Here is a 21605-nt window from a genome sequence, read left to right on the forward strand (position 1 = left end):
CCCTTGAAAATTTTGCCCTCGGGAATTTTAATGATAGGAAAGCAGAAAGTTATGTTGAAGAGTAATGCATTTGTTTGGTTAGTCTTCTGTCGAGTCACCTCCAACAATTTGCTGTAGGTAAGAATGCCTGAAAGCTTTATTTTCTGATGTTTGTATGATGTGTCTCATGAGCAGAAAATCTCATTCTCATCTTTTGTTTTTTTGTTTTTGTTTTTTTCTCTTTCGTAATATTTGCAAACCTTGTTTGTTAGTTGGTGATTGTGATGGTTTGTAGAAAATTTGTTTGTCCCAAGTCCCAATTCCTTGGATGCTTTCTAAGTCTTGTTTAAGGACCTTGGTGGGAGGAAGTAGGTTGTTGTAGAGAAGTGCTGATTTTAGGGGTCAGTTTTTTGTCATTGTTTTTCCTTTGGAATAGAAGTGTGTTTATTGTTTCTTTGTGGATCTATGCTTCAGGAGTATTTCAGGGTGTTTGTTTCACTGACTTTCAGCTGAATTTTTTAGCTTTGTTTTGAGATTATGTGGTGTGTTTTTTAGTTTCGAATGTGTCATTCTCTTGCTCTTAAGAGGATATCTTGCACCCCCCCTTTTTTTTTTTTTAAATAATTTTATTACCTTCTCTTAATAAATTTCTTCTTTTATAAAGAGGTTTCTTTTGGGTTCTGCGAGGACATGCTTTGATGGTAAATGGCTTTGCTGATTTCCTTTGGAGATTGAATCCCCTTGGCATTAGGTAAAGAATAACTATTTAATCCTTCAAAGTGCTTGGGATGCTATAGCAGGTGCTAATGTCATAGATGTGAGCTCTGGGAAGTTTACATATTAGAATGTCATCATTTCCTTTTTGGTTTAAGCTCAATATTGGAGTTTCGATCATTTTAACAATGATTCTTCTAGCTGTTATCACTTATCAATTTACTCAACACTAGGAATTGAAAAAAGCTGGGACTCCTCCCAAAATCAACCCTTTTCTTGGTTATCTGTACTTAATAGGCTTAATTCTATTATTTGTTTCAGGTTGGAAGACTGTTCAAATCTTTGTCATGGGAGTTTGTGTTCTTTGTGTCCAAAGTAGCGAAATGAATGCACCTCTATTTATGCACTGTTCCTTTTCATGGGGCATTCGAGTAGGTTTTTTTGTATGTTTGGGGAACATTGAGTGTGACCATAGTTTTAAATTTCCACGAAATTGTCGAAATTTACGGTTTCCGGCACCCTTGAAATCGAAATGGCAATCGATTTCTGTCTTGCATAATTTCTGTCAAAATCTCAACGAATCATCCAAAATTTATCAAAATCTCGATATTTTAACGAAACTTGTTTGAAATTTTAACTATACAATGAAATTTCGTCGAAATTCAAATGAGAGATTTAGGAGTGAGTGAAATTTCTCTTTTAATTTATTTTATTTTATTTTTTATTGAAATAAAAAATTATTACAAGTGCTTTTGAAATTATATGAAAAAATAAACTTACAACAACATTTTATTTAACCATTCATGTTTAAATTATCATTATTTGTATAATAAATAATATTTAAATGATTTATGAATTTCATTTGTATTAGCTGAATATGTTTAATGTACATTATTTTACAAATATGTTTGTTATAAATGCTATATTACAACTTTTCCACCTCATACACAATATAGATGTATTTAACTTGCAATATATTAGTCCTAAAACTTACATTATTATGTCTGTTAACTATTTCTAAAGTTTCACAAAGAATTCTATGCTTAACTACTAATTTCTGTTATTTTTTCAAATCGATATCGAAATCAACATCGCAATCGAAATTTCTGTTGAAATTTACATATTTTTGGAGCTTCAAAATTTGGGTCCAAATTGAAATTTAAGACCTTAAGTGTGACCACCTTCTTTGGAAAGCTTTTTTCTTTGGAGATTTAATAGCTTTGGAGGTTAGTGGGAAGGAAAAATATTTTCGACTCTTGCTGTGGTGCATTTGCTTTGAAACTACTTTCAAGAGAGGGGTGATATCTTCTGCTTTGGTGTGGGTTTTTTTCCCCCTTTTTTCTTTTTCTTTTTCCGGCACAACTGTCTGGGATGTGAATGGTTGGTGCGCTAGTGCAACTCAATTGGTGGGCTCTGCTTTTTTGCAGTCTATTGCTATTTTCATGCTTTTATTTTCTATTTTTTAAGAAGATTGCTTGTCTTCTGCTCCTTCTTGTTGCTTCTTTGTATTAATGATGTGTCTTATTTATGTTTAAAAACTTAGTATTGGCGATGGAGAACATTCATTTCTAGAAAGATAATTGTATAGAGGATAATTGCTTTCAGTCTGTAACCACTTTCCACATCTTTATCATCTTTCCAACTCTTATGATGCTGCTACATCTATTTACATCTATTTTCTTTCCCTGATGGCTGTGCTATTTTTTTGGAATTTCTTTGTTAGCAACAATTCAAATGAGAGAGAGAGATGTGTGGCCTTGTTTAGTTTTTGAGAGTTCTTGATTCTTGCTGCCTTACTCAAAAGTAGGATAGAAAGGTTTGGTTTATGGATGCTGGGGGTTTTTTTCCTTGTCGACCTTTATTTTTTCATTTAACTAAAAATTATTGCGCTGATGCTGAGCACTCCCTTTGTATTCTCTTATTTGAAAAGCTAAGATTCCTTCTAAAATTTTGTGTTTTATTTGTAGAATGGTGAGGGAAATGCTTATATATTTTTGCATTATTGTCTCTCTTGGTCTATATGTGGGCTAAGGTGTTTAGTCTTTGTGAGAGTATTGGGTGTACACTTCTTTGTTAGAGGAGCACCCTCACAAATTTGCAACTTTTGGTTTTGTTGCAAGGAGTAAAAAGCTCACTGGAAATGTGCTACTTTTTGTAGTTTCTTGGTGTTTTTTGTTATAGTGGATGGCCATGTTATTTTAAGGGAATAGTTTTCCTTGACATGGTCTGGAGTATAGTTAGTTTCTAACCTTGCTTTGGTGGTGTTCATTTGGTAGATTTAAAGGAGTGTCATTAGTTGATTTTGCAAAGAGATTGGTGGGCTTCACTAAGGATCAGGAAGTTTGTTGAGACAATAGTCAAGGTAATATCGTTGCTGCAGGTGGAAAAATTGAGTGATAAGGGAAATAGTCCTGATAATGATAGGGGCAGAAGGGTTTATTCTTGTTTGGATGGGGGTGCTTGCAGGCCTTTAAATTTTTTTAAAAAAAGTTCAAGACAAATGAGGTAATTCTGATGGAATAATGACAAAAACATCAAAGCAGAAATGCTGAGGGGAATTTGTGTAATGTGGAATCTCCAAGTATTCAGAAAATTGGTACAAATGGGTCGGTTAGCAAAGCTAAGGAGAGGAAGAAATGAGGAGATGCGTGGTGAGTTTTCTTGTATGTTGGTTTGTTTTTAGATGAGGTTTAGAGACAATATGGTATGTGTATGAATTATCTAACTGACTTGTTGATACATTGTATGTGCCACCATCTCCAATGGAAGGTTTAGAGGGAGTTCCTATTCTAGAGGGTGATGGACTGGGTAAAGAGCAGCAATATGCAGAAGGGGTTTTGCCTTATGGTTGTCCTACATAGGGAAAGGCTAGCATGAATTAGCAAACTTGCAGTGCTCTGTGAATTACAATGGAAAGGGTCTGAAGAAGAGTTTCTTATTTAGATTTATTATGCTCCTTTCCTTGTTTTTTTCTTTTTTAGATTTTTTATTTTTGATGAATTTTTGTCCTCCTAGGTTGTTATCTCTTTATCTTCTCTCTTAATACATTTTTCTTTTATTATCTACTATCCAGAAAAAACGTGAAAATGAATTTCCTTTGAAATATAAAAGATCTTAATATTCAAGCTGTTCTAGCTTCCAAACATACATACTATTGAGGAGAACGAAAAAATGAAACACTTCGTGGGATTCTCAAATTATTTATGAAAATTTTAGGATCTTTGGCTTGTTTGGTTAAGTGTTCCGCAAACATAGGATACAAGAACTGCATAAAAGATGTGTTTGATTAGTCATTTTTGCAAAATCATGTTAGCATTGTATCACAGAAAAACCCCCCTAAAAAGATTCTACCACCAGATATGCAGCAGTTCTGGCTCTATATATATATATTTTGGGGTGGGGGTTCCACAAAGATGGGGATAATGCTAGTTGCATGGGTTTGAAGAATATTTGTGATGAATGAAACATATGCCATCTTGAGTATGCAGTACCGCTTATGGTGCATTTGTTGTGTCCTTTTTTGGTCAATGTTGAAGACTTTATATTCTCAGATTTTTTTGTTTGTTTGTTTGTTTTTGTTTCTTTTTTTGTTTTTTGTTTTTTCCGGTCTAATGCTTGAGAGTCTCTTTGTTTTTGGATAGTTTGGGGAGGTGTTGGTGTTTGCCCTTGGTTTTTGGTAGTTGTGTTCCTCTCTTTGTATGCTTCCAATATGCATGGGTTGCACATGCTGTCATGCTCATCTTGTTGGCTCTTTCCAGACTTCCAGTATATTCTGCTTGCTAGTATAAAGAAAAAAGAATTTTTTTCCTGCATTAATTTGTGCTGTCCGTGCAGGTATAGTGCTTTGTCTTGTATTCAATGTTATTGCGGTGACTGTCTGCTGGATCAGAGGCGGAGGTAAGCTTTTCTTTCCTTGATGCTACTTGTGTGTAAAATATTTGGTTTACTACAAATTGGAGTCTCTGACAAGGTTCACAATCTGCAGGAGTGAAGATCTTTTTCCTTGCTGTAATCTATACTTTACTTGGATGCCCCCTTTCATACGTTCTTTGGTACAGGCCTCTTTATCGTGCGATGAGGTATGCAGCTGTGCTTGTCGTTTCTCTTCCTCCTTTTCATTGACTTTATCACTTTGATTTAAGAAAGTTACAGAATTCATTTGCATTATAATGTTTACAAGGCTTATGGCTTAAGAAATGTGTCTAATAATGGAAATTGGACAGTTTTAGTTGCACTGCTCCAAATGGTTTGGCTTGGGCCTGACCTTTTTTAGATTCTTAATGGTTTTGTCAGTGCCTGTATTAAACCCTGTTTTTGATCTGATTAAGTCATAACATACTGGTTCTAGTAAAAAACACCATAGTAGTTGCAACTTATGTTTTTAACTTTCCAGTTGACATGTTTTTATCTTTCAAGTTGAAAATTTTATTGTTTTAGTGGCTATTTGCCTGAAAATATATAGAAGCATAGTCTGAATCCATTGATCAGAAGACACCAGTGACTGGTTTTTATGCACTTCTCACAACTTGCAAACTATAATTTGCAACGTGTTATGGTCTCTGGAAGTATTTTGTTTTAGACTCACATATTTCCCATTTTCAGTTTCTTAGTTTTAAGCTTTAATGCATTGGCTTCTTCTTAAGTTAATGCCAATATGAAAAAGATATGAGTTATATTTGAAAAGTAGTGAAGCCATGTATGCTTAAAGTTTGTATATTATATGCTGAGCATATAAATGTTCGAAACAGAGGACGTATACACCAAGTGCATAAGGCTGAAGGCTCTGGTGCCATATTGGGGATTTGGGATGGTAAGATGTAGCAACCTTACTTTCACAAAGAGTTGCATCTAATCATTATCCGAGTTTCTGATAAAATGTTGAACGTGCACCCAAAATAATAAAAATGTCTGAGGTAATAAAGAATACTTTTTTTGGGGGTTGATTTAAGAGATCTTTATTGAAAGAAAAATGAATACGAGCAGTATTTGAACATCAAAATTAAACATCAGATGTAGTTGCTAAAAAAATGCTTGAGGTGAAGTAAGAGCTACACACACTTAGGCACTGAGGCTAGTGCCTCAGGCAGTGAGGCGACCTGTATGGGGCCTATAACTAGGCACCCCAGCATGCACCTTTGGACTAGGTCTAGGTTCTAGCTTTGCTGCAGAATCAGCACCTTATATCTGTTTTCAGCACACTGAACATTTAAAATTATTGAGAAAAGGCCATTTACTTAATATTTAATGTTGATATAAAGAAATATCATACGTACTGCAAACTCCCTTCTTTTCTAAAACCTGCCATAGATTTCCTTAGGTACTCTAAGCTATCTGTAGGTTAATGAAAACCATATAGGCATATACAAGTCCCTCTTCTTTTCTTTAAACTTTTCCATTGATTTTTTCATTAATTTTATGAAAAGATAAATAGCTTCTGTTGTTGATCTTCCAAACATAAAACCAAATTGATTCTCTGAGACTGTCTTTTCTGGCCTTATTATTTATTAAATTACCCTTTCCCACAGTTCCATCGTATAACTCATAAGTTCAATTTTGCAATAGTTATTACAATTTTGAATATCACTGTATTTTTTTTTGTTTTTTTGGATTATAGGTATTTACTTGTTTTCCTCCATTCATCTAACATTTTCTTGATTTTTATATTAATGTTGAATAAATTAGTTAACCATATACTTCCATTATCCTCTAGACATTTCCAAACTTCATTTGAGATGTTATTTGGTCCTAGAAATTTTTCACTTTTTCCTCTTTTTTAAAGCCTACTTTGCTTCAGCGACTAATTTTGTAAATAAATCTCATATTTTTAGCCATTTCCTCTGTTGTACTTCTAATTTTAAGCTTTCAATTTGGTTTTCATTAATTAGCTTATTAATGTAGCTTCACCATATCGGTTTTATGTCTTCTTCTTTAACCATAAGACATTATCATCCTCATTCTTTATACATTTTACATTACCTAAATGCTTACTCTTTATTTCTCTTAGTCTAGCAAGTTTATATGTCTCTTTTCCCTTTATTTGTATCTAGTCTAGCCTATAATTTATCATAAGCTCTATGTTTAGCTTCGCTAATGATTTTTTTTGCATCTCTATTTACCTCTTTATACTTTTCAAGTTTCTATTTTTTTACAATTTTGCCTTGTTTTATACCAAATTATTTTTGTCTTTATCGCTATTTGGACATCTTGATCCCTCCACCAACTTCCTTTACTGCTTGAGAATCTTCCTCTTGATTCACCTAAAATCTCTTTTGCTGTCTTTTTAATAGAGCTAGCCATCCTATTCCACAGGGTGTTTGCATCCATTGTATCCCCTATTCTCCAATCACCCTATTTGAATATTTTATCTTTAAATTTTATTATATTTTCTCCCTTCAGCTTCCATCACGTTCTCTTGCATTGATTTATGTTACTCTTTCTCTTCCATTTTTTAATACATAAGGTCATACTAGATTATATATATTGATTTAATTGATTGTATCCTGCTAGAGAATGAGTAGTTATGTATTCCATTTCTATAGATATTAATGATAAGTTGTCTAAGAATATATGTTCAATACATGAACATTTTATACACTTTTTTGAACTAAGTCTGTGCGTCATATTCTTCAGGTGCTGGCTTGCATATTGTGCCTAGGCCCCATATACACTCCATGCCTTGTGCCTAGGCAGAGAAGTACGAAATTGTCTTACATAGCAGAAATTTAATAAGATCCAAGTCCATGAAAACTGAATTCCTATAGTTTGAAGCCATTCAAATGAAGCATTAGGAGCCTGTGTATTTAGCCCTTTTTTTTTTTTTTTTTCCCCTTTTCCTTTTATGGAGATCTCAACAACCTCAAAAGTTCTTTGCTTTGTTTCTTTATAAACATTGTGTGCAACATCCAATAAGTCGCAGTAGACACTCTACAATAACATTAGCTTTTGAGTTACTCTGAGGTAGAGAGTTACCTTACCATATCTTGAGATTCAAAATATGTACTGTATAACAATTGGCAGCACATTCATTAGCAAAAACTCTGTTCTGAATTCCAGTTCTCCTGGTATGATACAATGATTCTCTAGCTTGGAGTATTACTATTTTTTTGCCTATTCTAATTGTATTATTGTTGCTTTGAAAAAAAATATTAAGATATTGTGAGCTTTTTTGTGTGCACAACTCATGTGCGCGCTGACTACTTTTGTTCAGTTTATGCTAGAATCTGGTTTTAGACAGCATGGGTAAATGGTGATGGTGGTAGTGGTAGTAGTAGTGGAGGTGTGGTGTGGTGGTGGTGAAATATATTTCAGAAAATCTATTTTCTGTTTTTTACTCTTTAGTCTTTGATGATAAATTTGAGAAAATCTAGAAAACATTAAGAAGATGCTATCAAAGCTCTGGTGTAAACTTGGAAAATTGGAAATTATTCTCTGTTTTACATTTGGAAAAAAAAATATTTTGACACAAACTTCTATTTTTACATTTTTACAAAAATCTTTGTCCAACTTTTTCCAGAAAATTTTCTCCTTAGTGCATGTATCCTTAGCTCTTTATGAGAACGTTGGTGATAAAAAAATAAACGAGAAGTTGAAATTATATGATGTTACTGCTATTAGACTGGCTGGATAAGAGTGAGAAGACGCATGCTCTGTTCCTTTTTAATCATAGAAATCACGTGCTTATTTATTTATTTGTTTGATGTGTCATAAAAAAGCCTTAGTTCTAACATGGACGTGCAAGAGTGGGTATGATTAAGGTTCTTACAAATTGTTTTCCCACCTTGATTTTCAGGACAGATAGTGCGTTGAAGTTTGGTTGGTTTTTCTTGTTCTACTTGGTAAGTTTTGCTGACAAAGCTTGGTGTGCTAATGCTTTTCTTCCCTTTCTTACTGGCATACTATTTTGGGCATTGTGCAGCTTCACATTGGTTTTTGTATATTTGCGGCCATTGCTCCTCCAATCGTCTTTCATGGGAAGTCATTGACGTAAGTTTTTTATTTGTTTTCTGAGTTGATGGAACTCAAGTTTGTGAAGATTGTTGATGACCATTCTGTTTATGCATGCAAGTTTATTTTGTTGTAAAGCATGCTATTTTTGCATTAATTTACTCTCTTATTGCATTATTTCAGGCAAAAAAGTAGACTCTTAATAATTCATTATAACTTTCGTTAATCAGTTGTTTCTGTGAAAATTTTGGTTTAGTGAGCAGAAAATTAAATTGATTAAAATGCTGGTAGGTTTTTAAGGTTGAGTGAGATTTCCTAATCCCTTGCTCGTCGCTTTTATATTTTCAATGATTGTTGGTTGTTAAATCTGGAAGATGGTCATAAGACTCTTGAATTTGACAGTTGGGCTCTGGTACTGAATTCAAGTTAATTGGTAGCTTTTCATTTTATTTATTTATTTATTTATTTTTAAGGATAAGACTGTTAATTCTTCATGTCAAAAGTGTATGCCTTCTTGTTAAACCTTTCATTACTGTATAAAATTTGACTATTTACTATCTTCATCGATCGGTAAGTCTTGAGCAATGTACTTAAGTTCTTGTGTTTTTTTTTACTGGGAGTATGGTTTCCTTTGGCTAAAAATGTTCTAATTTCAAGGAAGGAAAAAAAAATAAAAAGGGTATGCATTTTTTTTTTTTTTCTGTATGTCTTCATTTTGGAACTCAAAACATTTCTTTTGTTTTTAATCTTATAGGGGCATCCTTCCGGCAGTTGATGTCTTCTCCGACCATGTGTTGGTGGGGGTAAGTTGCTTACTCCCAATGAATCTTTGTTACAAAATATTTTCTTTTGTTACTGGTTTTGGATTATGGTAATGATGATGGCTGCTGAGTCATGAAGATATGCCACTTTTGTAGGGTGGCAAATATTAACTACTATTGTTGTTCAGGAACTCTGAAAGAAGTGTTGAATGTGTATGCCACTTTGGTGTAATAGTAGTTATGGTTGTCTTCTGGCACTTGAATACTGTAATGGTACTTCAACTTCAAAGGTAGCAAAGTTGTTTCTTGGTTAACCATGTTGGGAGCTGGACCTTTAATACAGTAGTAGATTAGGTGTTTGACACTGGGAGTAAGATTTCTTTTCATTTTTTCTGAAAGCAACCAAAAATTAGCACCTTGAAATATGGTACACCATTCATTTGGTAAACAATTTTTAGCTGTTTATGAGCAGAAAAATATCTTGCCAACAGAGAACAGGATTTTACACATATATTTGTTGGATTAGGAAGTGCATGATTTAAGATCCAATTAAAGTGCAAGTACAAATACTAGAAAGGGTTGTTTAAGATAAAATTGCTCTTATTTAAATTTGAAGCATATGTGCTAATGTGCATTGTGATGGTAAAGTTCTCAGTTTTTCAAGTTTATGTGTGTGTGTTTGAGTCTCCAGGGTAGCTATTTTGCAAAAAAAAATGCTGAACACTGTCACTACGAGTTAGGAGTATATCAAGACCTGACATCTTATGACCCTATGTAACCTGGAAATGGATGATGGGCTCATTTATTTGCTATCCTGGTATCAAAATGTGAGAGATTTTAATTTTTTCATTTGAGGGCTTTTGAGGTTGGTATGACAGATTGCTGTATAGAATTTTGGCTACTATTGTAAATCACTCCTAGGATGGAGTTGATTTATTTTTTTGGTCCTCTTATAAAAAGAATCATTGTCCATAATTTTAATTTGTTAATTCGGTTATGGCTGGATGTGTTACTGACTCTGGAAAGTATGTTGTAGGGTATGTCTTTTATTGCATGACTGTGTCCCGAAAAAGGCCAATTGGCTTTAATGATCTGTTAGGAATTATGATATAGTAATTTTGTAAATGTCCTTTTTGAGTCTTGTCACAGATTGCTTGTAGTTTCTCTGGTATGAAGATCTTCATGAGTAGTCTGTGAGATGTGAATAAGAAAATTTATTGCCTAGAGTTGTGAGATAGTAATCAGAATTCCTATACTGAGATGGTTTGAAGTTTGGATTAAAATTCGAAAAATCTTTGCAATTTTATTAGCAGATTCGAAAAATCTTTGCAATTTTATTAGCAGATCAGGGAATTGAAATATCTTTAAAAAAAAAAAAAAATTTAAAAAAAAAACTTTAGGAAATTACCATCTTGTGTTATAAAACATTATTAAAGTCAATTAGTCAAAATAAATTTATGTTATAAAATATTACTAAATCAATTTACTCAAACATATGTAGAATATAGGAGAATATTATTTTGTCAACTCTATTTTTTATACTCCCACATATGCTGGGGCAAACCACCATTTTTTCTAGTTTAGGCCGTGATGTCATCATGTTGAGCATGTCCAATGCATGCTAGCAGTTGTAACTGCAAAATTTAATAAGAGGGAAGTCAGTGCTAATAACAGAAATCTCAGTTTGATTGTCTTTTATGCAATTGTTAGTGGGGTGAGATTTTGCTTTTGGCAAGGTCATCTAGTTGGCGATGATTGTTTACACAAGCCTTTTTTGGTATTTTTGATTTTTTGTAATGATCGTAATGGTACTATTTTTTATTTTCCTTGCTAGGTGATGTGACTTATTAGGATTTCTAATTTTCTGGAAATATGTAGTGAGCAAGACTAGTCATGCTTTTCATTGCTCTATAGGGGGAGAGAAGATGTTGGGCTTGGATTCTTTTAAGATTTTTCTTTGAAATCTTTCTTTGATCATTTGATTAATGTCCTAATTCCGTGCTTTTCTTCTGTATTGTAATCCTTATTAGGATAAATAGCAATGATTTTCTTCACAGGTTAGTGCCAAATATAGCACTAATCTTTGATATATGCATGTTTTGTTGTAGAGTGGGGAGACTAGTTCTCATTTGTTTTTATATTGTTCCTTTTCTTGGAACAATTAATTTGGTACTTCTGGAGAAGATTGGGCTTCCCACCTTTCTTGAAGAGCTTATTTCTCGATCAATTTAGGGGATTAGGATTGTGGAGGGAATGCTCCTGGGAAGTGTGTTATTTTTGCTGTCACTTGGTGTTTTGGTTGGAGTGCAGCTCGTAGTTTATTTGGTGCAAGTTATTGTTTCTGGCTACCCTTTGGTATTTTGTGAATGGATTTTTCGGAGGGGTTTATTTGACGAACATGACAGAGGGTAGAGCATTACTTTGTTAATCTAGTGGTGTTTCTTTTCTTTTTCTTTTTTTCCTTTTTTTTTTTTAAAATAAAAATTTGATGTTATGCAGCAAGTGAGATTGGAGAGTGCAGGGCAAGCATTTAGTCTGACAGGATGCTAAATCTACTAAATTGGAATAAAAGTTAATTAAAAATATAAACCAATATTGATGTTTTGCAAACCTTCATGTTTGGATATAATACCCTTATCGTTGAGTCAATGCTTGCCCTTTGTGTATTTGGTATTACATTTAACATTTACATTAATTATAACAAACTTCTTAAATTTATGATATGTGAAAGATGTATTACTCAAAATATAAGAAAATTTATAAGCCTATTAAGGCTACCTAGGTTCTTTGGTGTCTCTTAGCAACCGAAGATGTACCTACTATAGGAGGAACATAATAGATGACAAACTGGTAGATTATCTAGGGTCTTTATGATTTAAAGATTTTACATTTGTATGATGTTTTCATTAAATTATGATTGATATTAATTCCTAGAAGTTTTTTTTGACTTATTTAGTATTAGGAGAAAGCATATATAAAGGCTCGATATGTGGCCATTATGGCAGATTGAAATATTGAGCATTTCTGCCCTGACTTTTGTCTTCATTTTTATTCTCTCTTTTACTTTCCTGTTTACTTTCCGATTATTTTCTCTTATTTTCCTGCATCCATCCCTTGTGTCTACCATCCAGCGTCAAACAATTTTTTTCTTTCTGCTGGTGGTGGTGTTTTTTTTATTTTTATTTTTATTTTTTCCCTGTTGGTTGGGATGGGGGTTGTGGGGAGGGTCTTTCATATCCCCACAAGTGGTGCTCAATTTTGACATTCCTTTTTGTTCCTAATTCACTTATTATTGTTATTGTTATTTCTCTATCCATTGGGAAGTCCATTAGGCCTGGTTTACACAGCAAAAGGTGGATGGTTCCTCAGACCATACCGTCCCTCCCCATCTCAGGATTCTGAGATCAACATGAATGTCTCATTCTTAAAACTGTTGGCTGCCCCATAGGAGAGGAAAATACTAGCATTTTAAGTTTTTTATTGAATGCCTTCTGAAAATAATCTTGTTTGGTTCTCTTGCAGATTTTTTACTTGGTTGGCTTTGGCTTATTTTGCTTAGAGTCACTTCTAAGCTTGTGGGTGCTGCAGGTAAGGGACTAGAAATACATTTTGTGCATGTGCTTAATATATATTATTCAACACACACATTTTCTTTAAAAAACTTTAAATGGATAAACTGGTGGCTGTTGTTTCACTTTCTCATGTTACAATTTCATCCTGGTCACCTAGTGTAACTTTTTTCTTCTTTTTCTCTCACATTGAAGTTTCTCTCTCTCTCTCTCTCTCTCTCTCTCTCTCTCTCTCACACACACACACACACACACAAATCAATCAATAAAATCATCATGGAAAAGCAAGCTTACTGAATTTTTTTTAGTATTGTTTTGTTGGTTTAGGAGCAGCAGATCTTAGGGAGCAGAGTTGTGATTTTCTTATTTTAAGTTGTTCTGGTGGGTTATTTTAGGGCAAAATTTAGGAGTCTTTCAGTCAGTTTCAGTGTCCAGTTATATGCTTGGTAGTTATGGTTACGATAACACTGAATGATGTAGAAAATTATGTTTTTGACATTTTTTTTAGCAAGTTCTTAAATTTTTGTTTTTCCTTGAAGGTTAAATACTTAAAAATGCTTAAATTTTGGTTAAAATAATGAAAATTGTTAGTAAAATATGTTTTGTTTTGTTTTTTGTTATTTTGTTTTTTCTTAATGTAAAAGGAACGTTAGTAGAAGAAACACTAGTGGCAATAATAGTGCATATGTTGTATTAAAGTGATTGCAAGTAAAATGCTTAATTAAAAGCATGTGCTATGTGATGTGCAATGACTATCGTAGTGTGCATACTAAGATTTTCAATGCCAATGTGGGTACATAGAGTTTTGAAATAAAAGCTCATTGTCAATTATAACTCATTAGAGATAAAGTTATAATTAGTCCATAAGGTCATATAAATGCCATTTTATAAATTTAAAGTAACACTAGTAGTATGATGAGATATCAAATTATTGATAAGCCAGAAATTTTTTTTTTTTTTTGAACTGGTAAGCTGGATTTTATTACCAGTGGGAAAAAAACAGGCCTTTACAGAGAGTGATTACAACTGGTTACAAAATAAAGCATACAAGAGTCCCTAACACATGTTAATGTTAAGCCTCACATCGAGGGCGACCTGTCTCAGGGTCACTTCTAGATTAGTGGATCCATCAGCATATAAGCAAGAGTTCCTCCATTTCTGAGTGAAGTACACAGCTGCAGCCTAGGCTCTTCTTGTTGGATTATCAGCTTTAGTCTTACCCAACCCATTGAGCCATTGCAAATCTTCCTCCCAGGATTTAGTAGAATATTGTGTTCCCAGGTCTGCAAAAATATAGTGGCAGATGTGTCTAGTAGTCTCAATAAAAAAAACAAATGATTTCTAGTTTCAGTCTCCTTTCCACAAGTATATAATTGGGATCATTAGTTATCTTCAATTAAAATATTTTATCTAGGGTGGTAAATTTATTTCTAATTGCTAACTAACATATAAATGGGGATAGCATGCTTTGACCAAATTACTCCATGCCAAGAGACCGCAGGGTTTTTCTCCCTCCAAACTTCCCAAGCCGAGTTTGAAGAAAAGTCCCCTGATCTAGACAAATTCCATTATAACTTATCCTCCTCATTTGGCTGGTCTATAATAGCATCAATCAAGCTCATTACCTTTTGCTTTCTTCTTCTGGGCCAATCCCACTGATTCCTGCAGATAAAGGCACTAAGCTTACTTGTCTTGGTTATCCCCAGCTCATTTTTAATTAAAGGACCAAAATATTTGATTAAGGGGCTTTTAAGGTGCTATTTGTCAAGCAACACTGAAACTGATAATTGATTTCCCGTTGCCCTTTGAAAATTTTGGTAAGCCTTTGGTCTGAGTCTGAAAACAGGCTTCCAGATAAGAGTCCCCCTGTCTTTCCTTGAGATTCCAGTTGTAGTTGTCTTTTAATTTATAAGTATGGATCGAAACGACCTATAAGAACTGCTTAGAGCTGCAAATTTTTCCAAATCAGTTTCAAAATAATAGCAGAATTCCATTCTGTGAGCAATTTCAGCCCCAGAGATCCTTCTTCCAGAGGCTTGTGCACATAATCCAGTTTCAACTTATGGGCATTTGTATTCCAGTCATTACCTTTACATAGAAAGGATTTAAATTTCCTTTCAATCACTCTCCCAACAGCAATAGGGATGCAAGTAGCATAAAAGGCCAGAGTGGATACTCTGCAGGGTGGTCTTAATTAGTTGAAGCCTACCTGCATAAGAGAGAGGAGTTTGTATTTCCAGTTGTTAAGTCTGCCCGCTACTTTTTCAACGAGTGATTCAGTCCACAGAATTTTTTTTTCTAGAGCTTAGAAGGAAACCCAGGTATCGAACTGGAAGTCTACCAATAGGAAAATCAATAAGTTGAGAGAAACCTTTGGCTTCATCCATGGTTAGATCTGAGAAGAAAATTTTGGAATTTGCAGCATTACAAATCAAACCAGACATCAAATAGAGCAGGGACAGAATGTTCTTCATGCTTTTTATTTATGGTTCTCAGGCCCCCCCTTTTACAGGATGAGAAAATCATCTGTAAATTACAAATTGACCAATTTAATTTTCTTACATTTAGGATGAAGGGATAACTGACCTTGGGCTGTAGCATGTTTCAACATTCCAGTGAGAACCTCCACCACCATAGCAAAAAGGTAACCTAATACCTTTTGCACCTTTAAAGTAACCCTGGAGAGGACCCTTAATTTAGATAAGAGAAAGAGGGAGTAGAGATGCTTCTTTAATCCAGTCCACAAAACCCTTACTCAGATCAATGCATTGAAGGAGATTTAGGAGAAAATCCCAATGAATAGGCATAAGCTTTCATCAAGTCCACCTTTAGAGCAAATTTTGCAGGCTTTCTATTGAGATGATAATTGTGGAGTTCCTGAGCAAGCAGGAAATTGTCTTGAATCCTTCTACCTTGAATAAAAGCAGATTGAATGATGTCCACAAAGTCACGAATATGCTGTGGCAATCTGTTTGCAATGATTTTTGAAATCCCCTTAGAGATCAAATTGCAGCAGCCAATGGGTCTGAAGTCTTTTGCATACAAATGTCTCCTAATCTTCAAAATAAAATTGATGAAGGTAGAATTTACTGTTTCAGCATTCTACTGCCTTCAAAGAAAAATAACACAACTTAATAACATCCTTTCCCACTAAATGCCCGCATACTTTGAAAAATTCTGCATTATATCCATCTGGACTTGGGGATTTCATTTGAGAAGGATAAGAGAACCTTCTTGATCTCTTGTTCATTAACTGGCGCAGTGAGATCTCCTTATGCTTGCTGTTCCATTCGAAGTTCAGAATTTCTTCAAGATAATGCCAGTTACAGGACTTGATACTGGGATCTTCTTTACCAAGGAGATTTTTGTAGAATAAAGGATTTCAGCTGAAATATTGTCAATAAGATTCCAGTCTACCATCTACCAGTTTCAACCAATTCTGTCTAGATTTTTGTTTGAGGATGTCCTCTTCAGACAATTGTAATTTCCAGTACTCTTCCATTTTCTTATTAGCTTCTGAGGCTTTAATATCTCCTCTCATGGCTTCAGCTTGAGACTTAGCATTTCTTGCCCATCTGCCATTATCTTGCTGCCTAACATCATATAGGGCTCTTTGTGGGACAATTTCAATTTACTTTTAAGGCTCTTGAGTTTTTGAGTCAAGATAAACATTGAAGTTCCCTTTACTGTTATTTTCCAAGAGTTAGCTACAGAAGAAAGGAAGAGATCGTGAGCGGTCCAACAATTCAGGAACCTGAAAGTGGCCTTTGCTCTAACATGGCCTTCAGTGTTAGATCTCACAACTGGGCAGTGGTCAGAAATACCACGAGAAGCATACTCCACTTGAATATTAGGAAAGAGATCTTGAGACAAAAAGGCTATTGAGTTTTGTGGCAACGAAACCTATTTCCCTTTTATTTGGCCAAGTGTACCAAGATCCAATACTAGGAGTATTATCCAGTTCAGCATGATAGGTGAATTTCTGAAAATCTTTCATACCTGCGATGCAACTAGTAGACAAATTGTTTGAGCTTTCATCAAAATTCCTCATGGTGTTAAAAGTCCCCCATCACCAACCATGGCAGATCTTTGGATGACTAAGCAATGTCCAGAAGGAACTTCCAAGGTGCTTCCTTTCCAGCAAAGAGTTAGAACCATGTACAATGGGAAGCGAAAAATTAAGACCTTCACAATTAGACAAAACTGAAATAGCTTGCTGGTGTTTGATTATTTCTACAATTTTTATGACAGATGTTGAAGCCAAACCATATTCTAGATAAACTTTCCATATCCCTGTAGTTGTGCAACAACACCTAATTTCTTTTAACAGCTTAACTAACATCAGCAAATCTACAAGCCTTTATTGTTGTCCCCAAAATCCTTATCATCTGTAATTGTTAAACAGCTATTAGCTTAGACACTTATTTCATCTTTAGGGGATTATCAAGACCCCTAACGTTCCAAGAAGCAATAGAGTTTCATTTCTCAGGGGATAGGTCATCTTCTGTGGCTTTGACATTTTTATGCGGCCTTCCTTTCTTTCTCTCTTTATACCTTCTCCCAAATTTGCAGATCCTGCAGAAACTAGGGAAGATGGTTCTTGAGCTTTGATTACGACATCCTTATCTTTGCTGTGCTTAGTACAGTGGTCAGTTGGCCCTTTTGGATCACTATTTGATGGTGTCAGATTTGTATCCTTTATTACATGCTTACAGCTTTCCTCAATTTTCTCCTCAATAATCACAATGTTCTCTTTAGTTGTTGGTATTTCGTCTACATTAACAGTGCCCATTGCTTTTTCTTCCAGCAGTTCAAATGAATTTGAAGTTTTAGGGGCCGTTTGGTATCATTGTCAAAAATAAAAATCAGAAACAAAACTAAAACTTAGAAACCAGCAACCTGTTTAGTCGACATTTATAAAAATCATACAAATTAAAAGCTTAATTAAAAATGCTCATTTTCATCTTTATATCAAATATTATAAAAATATGATTAAATAATAAAATTACGAATAATATACATTAAAATAAAATTTATTATAATTATTTTACTTAATTGTTCTACTTTCAGAATTTATTTTATAATAAAATTTTTATTATACATGACAATTGAAAAATAGTAAAAGTATTTTGTAATTGGTATTATTATTTTTTAAAATTTATGCATATTTTTATTTTAATTATATTTAATTTTATATGATCATTTAATTTTGATTTTAATTTAAAAGTGTACAAAATGAATAATTTAATCCAAAAAATAATTTTTGGATATTAAAATTTTGGGCAGCAGGTTGTCAAAACAACTGAAAATCATAAAATCTAGTTTTCAATTTTTTGACAAACAGCTGAAAATCAGCTGTAGAAACAGAAAACTGAGAACATAAACAAATGCATTTTTATAATATGTGTTTTTCACTGTGGAGAAACATAAACAGAAAATAGGAAACAACGATGATACCAAATAGGCCCTTAACTTTCTCAGTTTGCTGGCCCTGTTTCTTTTCCTTACCTTCAACACCTTTTTCAGTGACCATCTTTGCTTTAACTTTTGAGTGTCTTAGGGATCCATTTCAAAGATTTTTTACATGCTTTTTCTGTATGGCCAAAGATCACACAGTTTGGCTTCCATGTATACTCAATATCAACAGTAAGAATGTCCCCATCTGGCATCTTAATATCAAGAGTCTGGAAGCTGTCGATTCATGTTGATTTGGACACAAATCTTTGCAAAAAACAGAATTCTAATGAATTTTGTGTAGGAATCCATGTAATCCATGTACAGAGGTTTTCCTATTGCACTCACCACATAAGTCGGCCCAGTGTTGGTCCAATAAATTGAAGGAACATTACTGAACTTCACCCAAATGGGGATCTTATCCAATTTCAGTTCATTCAGCTATTATTTTGGTTGTCATTCAGACAGGAAGATAGGATTGTTATGGAGAAACCATGGGCCATTTTGAAGGATCCATGACAGTTCTTCCTGCCTAATGCATTTAAAGATGTAGGTGTTAAGAAGCCAGAGAGTAGATCTTGATTCCTTGAACCTCGTCTGGATTTTCTCAGCTGTATTTTTAATGAGGGTAAAAGGAGGGGCTTTGCCCAAGAACTGTCCAAGAAGGGTTCCACCCCATTTTCTGTTACCAATGCCAAAAATTTCCTTAGGTAGGTCTAAAACAATTCTCCCATCTTCCTCAACAGTTTTGTAGAACTGGAGTTCTGGTTCCCGAAGCCCCGAGTCTTTGAAGAGACTGCTCCAGCACCTTTCATCATCTTGCATAGCCCCTTTTCCGTTGATTATCTTGTTTAATCCTTTGGTTTCATTTGAAACAAAGAACAATTTCTCATGGTCAATACCAGTCTTTTTGACAGAGTTGCTAGACGAAGCCTCCTTGCCAAAAGACATCTTTGCTATGGGTTTTGTATAGCAGCTATGTCAATTGAAGAACAGGAACACTCCCAAATTGATTTGCAAAAACCGGAATCAATGACTCACAAATTCAGCTAGAACAGTGAAGGAACAATGAAGGTCAGAACACGATAGCCCCATCAGCTAAGCATACGCTGAGAGAATTTGAGTTTTCCCCCTCTTGACCCTTCCTCGGTAAGTCAGAACGTAGTGACTAGTTTTACAAATAATTTACTAAAATTTAAAATTATCAGCCTTAAAAGTGATGAATAAATTTTAGAAAGTGTGTATATGCTCACTCGGAAGGGGAGCTTAGGCGCAACAGTAAGGTTGTTGCCATGTGACCTGGAGGTCAAGATTTGAGGCGTGGAAACAGCTTCTTACAAAAATTGCAAGGCAAGGCTGCGTACTATAGATCCATTGTGGCGGAGCCCCTTCCCTGGACCCTGCATACACGGGAGCTTTGTGCACCAGGCTGCCCTTTTTTTTTTTGTATATGCCCACTTGCAGAGTTTCATTCACTTTTTGTCTACTTGTGGCCTTGGTGCTTCTTGAATGCTAGTACTCCAATATCAATTCTTTTTCCCCATGTTCGGCAACTTTTTGTGGTTATAAACAATTGTCTGAAAACTATGGGCTCATGACAATTAATTACATTTTTTTTTTTTTTTTTTTTAAATTTAAAAGTTATTGATAGTTCTTTTAAGGAATATCAATTTATTAATTTACCAAGAATTTGATAAACTTATTTTAGTTTTGAAGTTGTGGGAAAAAAGGGGCATTGTAAGAATAACGAGGAAGAAAAAAGATGATTGAAAACTTTCTTCCCTTGATATGTATATATGCTCCATGATATTTTATGGTTGTAGTATATATAGCATGTGGATTCTTTTGTTCCAGAATTTGGTCACATAGTTACCTTCTGTATTTGCAGAAAATTTACTTGTATTTTAGAGGGCACAAATGAGACCGTGATCAAGAGGCTGTAAACCATCGGAGATTATTTGTTTCTTCTTTTTTCTGGAGGTGCCCCGAGTATATTCCTCACCCCCTCCTCCTTCCACCATGTTTGTCGTATCTTTTGTTGTGACGTTTGCTGGGTCGATTCAAGATGTTAGAATGCCAAATTGATCAGTTCGATAGTCTTTTCATGTTTATCGACCATTTCCCCATATATATATATATAGTTGATTTCATTATATTTTTATTTGATCGATTTTTTGTAACTGTCAAGTGTGGAAATCTACAATGGGCTTCAAAGGTGCAGTGAACTACAATTCTATGTTGAAATCCTGCCAACTCCAATTTTTCCAGTTGGAGGGTTAAACCCCAGAAAGGGCATAATGTTAAAATAAACACTGGTAAAAAGTTCTTTCCTTTGGTAGGGTGAAAGAGAGAATGGAAGCAGGGCTTTTCTTTTCCTCACCATCATCAAGAGGTGGAGTGAAATGTGTGGTAAAAGATGCCTCATTTAATTGAATTATGGTTATTTTCCTTTGAAGTTTTATTGTTTGGTTCAAGTAATGTTTGGGTTAAGAATTTAGATTACATTTGGTTTAATGCGTACCAACTCCTAAGAATAGAGTAGCTGTAATAGAAATCTGTAATTTAGGGAAAAAAAAAGTTATCATGAATTGAATAACAATGTAAAAATTTCTATGATTTCACAATGGTAATGTTTATATTTTTATCATGAAAATATTTAATTTTTAAATTTCTATTCATATTTTATTTTATTTTTAAAATTTGTTGTTTTCAAACCAAACATAATCTTAATCTTATTGATTGCGCACAAACCCGAGTCTTGCTTTGCATTGCATTCTTTTTTTTCCCTTCCCCTCTCAAAAGTAAATCCCAGGCTGGAAATTCGAGTGAGCCGTGAAAATATATCACAAATTTCTGTTTATGCTCGATAAGTTTTGAATTTTTTAATAAATAATTTTAATTTTAATTCTACTATTTAATATGCACGAGGGACGTAGTGCCATGCTAGACCCTTTTGCTCCTCTTGAAATAAATATTTTAAGTCATATTTTAGATAAATAATTATATTCTTGAATTTGAAATAATTTTAAGGAATTGAAAAAAAGGGATTTAAATTGATAAATTTTGATTTAAAATGGAGATAAAGTTAAAGATATAATATGATGCCTAAAACGTTGGGGGTGGCCTTTTTATTTTTCATTTTTAATTTTTTTTATTATATTATTATATGGGCATTTCATTGTTT

General features: G+C 34.0%; 1 protein-coding gene across 1 annotated transcript in view; it reads left to right on the plus strand.

Moving 5' to 3' along the window:
• LOC131164526 (secretory carrier-associated membrane protein 4) overlaps positions 1 to 20574 on the plus strand; it is a 40923-nt gene extending 20349 nt beyond the window's left edge. Inside the window, exons 6-12 of the mRNA XM_058121790.1 lie at positions 4528 to 4590; positions 4679 to 4772; positions 8483 to 8528; positions 8609 to 8676; positions 9392 to 9440; positions 12921 to 12986; positions 20310 to 20574. Coding sequence (XP_057977773.1) covers positions 4528 to 4590; positions 4679 to 4772; positions 8483 to 8528; positions 8609 to 8676; positions 9392 to 9440; positions 12921 to 12986; positions 20310 to 20342 — 419 coding nt within the window. The 3' untranslated portion in view covers positions 20343 to 20574. The remainder of the gene's footprint in view (positions 1 to 4527; positions 4591 to 4678; positions 4773 to 8482; positions 8529 to 8608; positions 8677 to 9391; positions 9441 to 12920; positions 12987 to 20309) is intronic.
• The last annotated feature ends 1031 nt before the right edge of the window (positions 20575 to 21605 follow it).

Source organism: Malania oleifera, chromosome 9, assembly GCF_029873635.1.
Source record: "Malania oleifera isolate guangnan ecotype guangnan chromosome 9, ASM2987363v1, whole genome shotgun sequence".
NCBI classification, from domain to species: domain Eukaryota; kingdom Viridiplantae; phylum Streptophyta; class Magnoliopsida; order Santalales; family Ximeniaceae; genus Malania; species Malania oleifera.